This window comes from Anthonomus grandis, chromosome 5 (assembly GCF_022605725.1).
Source record: "Anthonomus grandis grandis chromosome 5, icAntGran1.3, whole genome shotgun sequence".
In the NCBI taxonomy this organism is placed as follows: Eukaryota; Metazoa; Arthropoda; class Insecta; order Coleoptera; family Curculionidae; genus Anthonomus; species Anthonomus grandis.
Genome location: NC_065550.1, coordinates 17,669,736 through 17,679,107, shown reverse-complemented (window position 1 = coordinate 17,679,107; position 9,372 = coordinate 17,669,736). Strand labels below are relative to the sequence as shown.

Genomic DNA, 9,372 nt, shown 5'->3' with positions numbered 1-9,372 from the left:
GTATGGTAACTAAAAGTTTAGATAGTAGGTATTGTATATCTTGTACAGTCATTTTAACCAGCTCGTCCATTCTGCAAGCTCCGGAAATTCCAAATATTACAGCTACCTACAACAATAAATAAGCATGTAAAGAATCCAAATATAATTTGAAGTTTTGTAAGTTACCTTAATCATTAAATATTCCTTGTCTGGAGCTTCCTGAATAAATTTGTTTATTTCTTCTTTAGTTAAAATCTTGGATTTTTTTGGCTTATAGGCATGTGCTTGTTGTTTCAGGAATGCCCGAAGTTTTGAATATTCAGATATATCCACATCATCTCTAATTGCAAGGGTTGCCTTCAGCATTGAATAATTGGCCCATAAAGTTGAAGAATTCATCTTGGAACCAAGTTCCAAGAAGTATGCCATTACAACATTTTCTGAGAAAGAAGTTACATTTTTATTCGTACGGTAGTCCATGAAGCGGTTGTATGCATAGTTATACTTATTTCTAGATTTTATTGGTAACAATTCCAATGATGCAGCATTCATTGCCTCCGTGAATTCTGGGAGGGTTTCAGAAATGGAACAGTCATTATCACTCATCATTTTACACGAGTTATGTGATGCAACCAGGCCAAGAACCTCAGTTGACCCCATACATAATTATTATTATTACAAATATTCCTGAATCAACAAAATAAGCATTTTAATATTATTAGGCTCCATAAAAATTGCATTATATAAAATCACTTATCTATTAATTTTCGACGAATAAAGTTGTAGTTAATTGATGGTCAAATTTGTGTAGAATTTATTTTGAATTAAATTTATTACTTTTTAAAAAGTAGATGTTCAATAATAATTCCATCACTGCCGCAGTCGTTCGTGTAGGTGTCTCAAAGATTCCTGGTTGTGCAAGCAGTCCAAGAAAACGTTGCTGAAGCCAAGAAATCGTCAGTTTTAACTGTTTGTTGAGGCATTGAAACCAACCCAAGGCAAGAAGACCACAGTTGCGAGAAGTAAAATCGTAAGTGAGTTTTCCTTTCCACTCCCGTTTAATTTTATGATAATTGTTGTGTGTATATTTTGAATTTATTTTTTAATTTTTGCAATTTATTATTAAGTATACTTTAAATTTACTAAAAGTGCGATAATTCGTTTACATTAGTTAAATTTTAATGTCAAATAGTGAAATTGATAATCTTACACAAAACCTTTCAAATATTTCTTTAAGAAACGTAAATTTAACAAATTTAACGTTAGAACCAAATTCATTAAATATGACTACCCTTACAGCAGCAAAAGAGATTGCTCATACTCTTAAAACATTTACAGGCAATAGTGATCATCTAGAATTTTTTATCTCAAGTGTAGACAAATTTTATAATAGATATTATATAGGCACTGTAGATGAATCTCTCAAAGAATTTGTTTTTGCTTCAATATGTTCTAAATTAACCGAAGAAGCAGGCGATTTTTTACTTTGTAGACCGGATCTAACGACCTGGCCCAAAATAAAAGACGCCTTAAGACAAAAATTTGGCGATAGAATAAACCGTCAAGTACTTTCTCAACAGTTAAATTTTTTAACTCGATCTAGAAAAGAGCCCATTTTAGATTTTATAGAAAGATTAAAAATTTTAAAATCTCGCATTTCCTTAAAAATCGCTGCTGATGATTCCCTAACTCAAGGTACAAAAGACGCTTTAATGGAGCAAACTGAATTAACAACTGTTACTGTTTTAATGTCTAACTCTCCTAGCGAGCTTCGAACAATTTTAATGTTACACAATCCCCAAAATATTGATGACGCAAGTTCAATTGTTCTAAACCATTCACTTATCGAACAGCAAATAAATGCTCGTAGTTTCATTCCACGACAAGAAATTTATAATACACCCCAAAATAGAACATCTCCCCAAAGAAATAATCGCCAAAATTTCAGCCATATGCCCCCACCAATTCAACAATCTTTTGTTCCTCCCCAAAATCAATATTCTTTTCAAAATCCCTTTCCAATGCCAAATAACAACATTCAACCCCAGTTTTCAAATAATACAGGTGCAATATCTAAACAACCATTTCCAAGCCAACCTATAAATATTCAACCCCAACCCGTACGTCAACATTTCCCCACTAACGAACAAGTTTTTGGCAAGCCGAAAAATGTATTTTCTAAAGAAAATTCTAATAAATTAACCATCCCCCCAACCCCAATGTCTACAACAAGTAGAATGCCGTCTGCAATAAGTAGAAATACAGACGTTCACATGCGCTCAATTCAAAGCCGCAATCCACAAAGGCAATATCCCAGAAATCTAAATTCAACATTCCAAAATCAAAAGCCATACCCATTTACCGACTTAGCATATCTAGCAGATAGCCATATTCAATCCCAACAAGAATATGAAAATTTCCGTGAAGAACAAGAATATCAAGACACTTTTGAAACCCCTGAATACTACGAAGAGAATGAATATTTTGAAAATTACGAAAATTCCCAAGATTTACAAAATTTTCCCAAAAGCCCTCTAAACGAAAATCCGCCCTAAATCTAAATAGTTTTCAAGTCAACTCCCTGCCCTATATTCAACTTCAAAATCCCCCCGCCAAACTTCTTATTGACACGGGTAGCCACACATCCTTAATCAGACCATCTTTAGCAGAAGAATATTTTCCACAATTAATTTTTCCTTGTAAACACACTTTAGTAACTTGTACCGGCAATACCAACACCCAAAATAAAGCAAAAGTTCCCCTTTTACATGAATTTAATATTAATAATGAACTTGAATTAATTTTATATAGTTTTCACGACTATTTCGATGGAATAATAGGTATGAGAGATTTACGTAAACTAGGTCTGAACATTGATATAACAAACAGGCTTTTAAAAAATGATACGACAGAAATACCTATTTATTACAGAGACAACTTTGACTTACAAAAAATAGAAATACCACCCTTATCTATAATAATAAAAAACATATATACTGATATACCTGACGAAACCGAATTATACATTCCTCATTTACACACTGGCCAAAATATTGAAATCCCAGGATCCCTTTTAAAAGTTCAAAATGGCACTGTCCCTTTGGAATTTCGAAATCATAGCAACGAAAGTATCGTCCTAGAATTTTATCCTGATTCACTTAGAAAAGTAGTTCAAGTTTTTAATGCCCAAAATTTCGAGATATTTAATATCGAGCAAATAACATCCAATTTTCACACATATGACAGTCCCGATCAAAGCCATGATTTTTCACTTATCCGTACAGATCATTTAAATAGCGAAGAAAAAACCGCCCTTAAAAAAGTCATCCTTCAATTTCCAGAAGTTTTACATAGGCCAACAAAGTTTTACATAAATTACCTTGTACAAATACCGTTAAACATGTGATTAAGACCACAGATGATGTCCCAGTCTATACAAAATCATACAGATATCCCTTTGTACACAAAAAAGAAGTACAAAAACAAATTTCGGAAATGTTAGAAAATGGTATTATTCGTTCCTCTTCAAGCCCCTGGTCTAGTCCTGTCTGGGTTGTCCCCAAAAAAAATGACGCTTCCATGAAACAAAAATGGAGAATCGTTATAGACTATCGTAAAATCAACGAAAAAACTATAACAGATCGTTATGTCATCCCCAATATTTCAGATACCCTCGATAAACTTGGACGCAGCCAATATTTTACTACATTGGATCTAGCCTCTGGCTTTCATCAAGTAGCCATGCACCCAAATTCCATTGAGAAAACCGCATTCAGTGTCGAAAATGGACACTACGAATTTCTCCGAATGCCCTTTGGCCTTAAAAATGCCCCTGCCACTTTCCAAAGACTCATGGACAATGTTCTTAAAGATCTCCTTGGCAAAATATGTCTTGTATATATGGATGACATTATCGTCTTCTCTACATCCTTGCAAGAACATATTTCTAATCTAAAAGCCGTCTTTCAAAAACTCAAAGAAAACAACCTTAAAATCCAGCTTGATAAATGCGAGTTTCTCTGCAAAACCGTAGAATTTTTAGGACATGTTATTACGCCCGAAGGTGTGAAACCCAATCCAAAAAAAATTGCAGCCATCCAAAAATTTCCATTGCCAAAAACATCTCGCGACATAAAGTCATTTCTAGGCTTAATTGGCTATTATCGGAAATTTATCAAAAATTTTGCACACCTCACAAAACCATTAACAAATTGTTTGAAAAAAAATAAAAAAATTGAACATACTCCTCAATTCATTCAGTGTTTTGAAACTTGCAAAACTTTGTTAATGAATGACCCTGTTCTTCAACGTCCAGATTTCACAAAACCTTTCGTTCTTACCACGGACGCTTCAAATGTCGCTATCAGTGGAATTTTGTCCCAAGGCCCCATTGGCAACGATTTGCCAATCGCATTTGCTTCACGCACCCTAAATCCGGCAGAAACAAACTATAGCACCATCGAACGTGAACTTCTTGCTATAGTCTGGGCAACAAAATATTTCCGCCCCTATCTTTATGGGACCCGTTTCAAAATTGTTACAGATCATAAACCATTACAATGGTTATTTTCTGTTAAAGAACCCAATTCTAAACTTATTCGATGGCGATTAAAACTCCAAGAATACGACTATGAAATCGTATATAAAAAAGGAACACAAAATTCTAATGCCGATTGTCTATCCCGCATACAAATTAACTCCATTGAAGACGATCAAATGTCAATTTTACCCAACTTCGACCCAGATGAAATTCCCCAATTACCGCCTGAAGAATTTGATGAAATTCTGAACACTCTTTGTAATGAACCAGAACCAGACAACGAAAAAATAAACATAATTTCTGACATAATAATACGACCAGCACAACCCTCTACCAACCTAGAAACTAAACACTCTAACATAGAACATCCCATTATTGGTGCCCCATACGTTCAAAAAGCATTAAATATCTATAAAAATCAAATTATATTTAGATACTCCAATAATAACAAAATTAAAGTTCAAAAAGAATTTATTTTTGACAAACAAAGAACGATTATATTTTTGAAAAATGATCTATCTGAAAAAGATCTCTGTGACATTATTAAAGAACATTTTATACCCAAAACTACATACTGCCTACATTTCATAAATAAATCTCTTGAACCACTTATAATCAGAGTTTTTCAAAAATACTTTAAAAATAATTCGTTTAACCTTTACATATCCAATACCCTACTAGAAGACATAACAGACGTAGAAGATCAACAATTAAAAATTAAATATTATCACGAGACCAAAACTTCCCACCGAGATTTACATATCCAATACCCTACTAGAAGACATAACAGACGTAGAAGACCAACAATTAAAAATTAAATATTATCACGAGACCAAAACTTCCCACCGAGGTATTCAAGAAAATATTATATCACTTAAGAAAAACTTCTACTGGCCAAATTTAGAAAATGACGTCAAAATGTATGTTAACCTCTGCGAAATTTGCCAAAAAACTAAATACGAAAGACATCCTAACAAAATCGTTTTTAAACCCACCCCTATTGGTCACGAACCTTTCGATCACATCTATATAGATATCTATAAAACACATAATACGTCCTTTCTAACCGTAATTGACAGCTTTTCTAAATTAGGACAAGCATACCCTCTTTTAACACCCACAGGAATCGAAGTAGCTAACAAACTTATTACCTATTTTAATCATTATGGCCTTCCCCGAAAAATTACTACAGATAATGGCACATCCTTTAAAAACGAAATAATTCAAAACCTCTGTTTTTTACATAAAATTGAAATTCATTATTGTACCCCTCACAACCCCAACTCAAATAGTCCAATTGAACGTCTTCACTCCACTTTAAATGAAATTATTCTTACCCTTAAGCACCAAAAGCCAAAAGAAAATATAATAATTCTAATGAATTATGCCATTCTTTCCTATAATAACTCTACACATAGTGCATCCCAATATACCCCTTTTCAAATTGTCAGAGGCAAATTAGACTATAAAAACCCTCTAGAGCTCTCAAACGAACAAAATCTTTCCCAATACATGCAAGAGCATGCAGAGAATATTAAAATAATTAATCATGAACTTTATGAAAAATTAACAGACCAACGACAATCTTCTTTAGATAAAGTAAATAAAGACCGAAATGTAGTAGACATCGACCCTAACAAACCACTTTTTGCAAAAACGTTTCCACAGAAATCAAAAGTTAAAGAATCAGATAAATATAAAAAAGTAACCAAACCTGTTACACAAAAAACTAACGCCATAGCCACCCAAAATAGACGAATACATAAAAACTTATTAAAACCACAACGTAACCTTGTTTCAGATGAGACAAATCATCCCATTCCTGCTCCTCCTACCCATAGCTACGAACTTAGAAGTAAAAAGAATTAGAAATCGCATATTACCAATGGCCATAGGAAAAACCTATATATCAGCTACGAAATATACATCCACTTTTCACATAAACCTCACAGAAATCGAAATTCCCCTATATAACATAAAAAACATACTAACTCAGGCAAACAAAACTGTTTTCAGTACAAATCAAAAGGAAAGCTTCTCAATTCTTACATCCTATAAATTTAATCAAACCTATGAATATTTTCAGACAATTTTAAGAAATACCAAGATTTTTCACAAACCTAATCGATCAAAAAGAGGATTACTTAACGTAGTAGGTAACGCTGAAAAATGGCTCTTCGGTACCCTTGACTCAGACGATGAAACCCGCTATAATAACTATTTCGATATGCTAACAAAAAATCAAGAAATTCTAATTAACAACTTTAATAAAGAACAATCAATTCTATCCTCTATCACACAAGAATTTACTAAAAATTTAGAAAAAATAAATACCAATCAAGCAATTATATTGGAAAAACTAAATTTACTTGAGAAAAATCAGTTAGATTTATCTAATGCCCTATATATGTCTTTAATATTAGACAATATAATGTTGCAATTAAACACTTTAAATTCCGTACTAAATAACATCGAAAACGCAATCTCATTCGCTCATGTAAATAAAATGCACAACTCTATACTCAATCCTAACCAACTTTTAAATTTAATAGAAAATATAAAAACAATATATGGTCCAAACCGAATACCTGAATTTAAAGAATTAGTAAACTTTTATAACTATTTATCTGTTCAAGTAATTATCAAAAATAGCTCAATTTTATTTTCAATACACACCCCAATTGTCTTTCCCAACCACTATATACTTTACAAACTCTACCCAATACCCATTGGAAACAAAACCATTCTCCCTTCCAATCCTTATATCCTACTCACAAACGATAACTACTGGACCACAGAAGAAGAATGCCCGCAGCTAGAAGACGTTTTCATCTGCAAGCAAACCACCCTCTCAAAAGACGAATATTGCCTCTTTCAACTGCTAACAACGTCAACCAATATATGCCCGTTAACCAATGATAATTACCAAAAAAGTACCATTCAACGCCTAAATGGTAACGAAATTTTGGTCATTCCTGTGCAGATGACAATCGCCCGAGACAAATGTCAACAAGGACTCTACAAGATCTCTGAACCAAGTATTGTTACCCTATCTATGTGCCCCGTTGAGATAGATAACAAAACATACGAAGGCGAAAGAAAAACGGAATTCCAATATGTGTTAGAATTGCCAAAGTTTTCGTATGTCCAAAGCAGCAACAACAATTCCAAATTAACCCTCGAGGAAATAAACTTGGATGAACTGAAGACAGCGCAGAAAATATTGTCGACAATCCAGTTACACCCTCTAGAGGCGCCCGAAAATTCCACGTACCCGTGGATCGCTCCAATCTCATCCATTGCCGCCCTCATATGCGGAATCCTGCTGTATATTGGATGGAAGAAATGGAAAAAGCCTGTTTCATCCCATAGAAGCCACCACTACGAGAACGACCACTTCGACGGCCCTTCACAAGAGAGTCGAAAAAAACGAGCAGCCATTGCAGCCCTTATTTTCCGAACTTAAGGAGGGAGGAGTTATGTGATGCAACCAGGCCAAGAACCTCAGTTGACCCCATACATAATTATTATTATTACAAATATTCCTGAATCAACAAAATAAGCATTTTAATATTATTAGGCTCCATAAAAATTGCATTATATAAAATCACTTATCTATTAATTTTCGACGAATAAAGTTGTAGTTAATTGATGGTCAAATTTGTGTAGAATTTATTTTGAATTAAATTTATTACTTTTTAAAAAGTAGATGTTCAATAATAATTCCATCACTCACGTTACTTTGGCTTTTTAAAACGTTAAAAAATCAACACTTTGGAAAGACGCCACAAATAAACTTTTCACTCGCCAAGTTTGACAATTTAAAATTATGTACTTCGTTTCCGTAGTTACAAAACAATGTTTCATGGCTTCTTTTATTTAAGGGAAAAATAATAATATTGATTTAAAATTTTTAACATGATTAGTAATAATTTACCGTAATTTTAATGATTCCCGATTTTCGGAAAAATAGTATGTAGACCTCGTAGGAAAAGCCACATTCCCGGACTCCGTATTGCCAGTCTCGGCTTGCGCCTCGACTGGCAATTTTTACGATCGCCCGGGAATGTTAAGCTTTTCCTACTAGATATACAATATACTATTGTTAAAATAAGAGTTTTGGTTATTGATAAAACTGTCTCGTATTTTGACTCAAAGGTTCCAACCATGGACTACCAATGGGCTTTATGAATATTAAAAATCTCTTTTTCAGTCAAAAGGTAACTAAACAAAATCTTAAAAAAAAAAACTGATTATCCTGGTTTCTTTTAGGCTACGGTTACAGTGCAAGCGATTTCGCCCAAATTAATAAACTCGCATAAGCAAATCCAGGTGGTTAGAGTATAAGCGACTTAGTCGCGCGAATCGCTGGTTGTCGCTAGAAGTTCAAACGGGTTTGTTTTTTTCGCGCGAACTATTTGCAGTCGCGCGGTTTTTTGGGCTCTGACCTGTTCTTGGTCATTTTGTTGGAAAACAAAATATTATGGATATAATGAAAAAATATTCTCTTAGTGTATAACAGAAGGTTATTATGGGACCAAAGGAGCAAGGGATACGACAATCGTGAAAAATCAAGAAAATTATAGAAGAGGTGACAGCAGATTTAAATGTTAACAGTAAGTAAATTTTGTGTTTTGATTAATCGAACATATACATATACTATGAATTAATATACTGCTGTGGTATTGCACCGATTTTACTATTTAAATGTATCTCGTACCTCGTATGCTTTATTGGCAGATCTAATGTTTACACGTAATGTGAAATTGTGCTTACTCTGTGAATTTGATAGCTCGAGTTGCAATACATTGTACTGGTTGACACCTTCTTTGTCTATAACAATATTATTTAAT

At 33.5% G+C, this 9,372-nt stretch overlaps 1 protein-coding gene across 1 annotated transcript; it reads left to right on the top strand.

Moving 5' to 3' along the window:
• The first annotated feature begins 603 nt into the window (after positions 1 to 603).
• Positions 604 to 8,212, top strand: LOC126736501 (uncharacterized). Its single transcript, XM_050440879.1, has 2 exons — positions 604 to 1,009; positions 7,503 to 8,212. Exon 2 carries the CDS (start codon positions 7,503 to 7,505, stop codon positions 7,983 to 7,985), a length of 483 nt encoding a protein of 160 aa, XP_050296836.1. The 5' UTR covers positions 604 to 1,009; the 3' UTR covers positions 7,986 to 8,212.
• Positions 8,213 to 9,372: the final 1,160 nt, after the last annotated feature.

Coding starts and splice junctions, on each gene's coding strand:
- LOC126736501 (XM_050440879.1), top strand. CDS start 7,503: ATGACAATCGCCCGAGACAAATGTCAACAAGGACTCTACAAGATCTCT.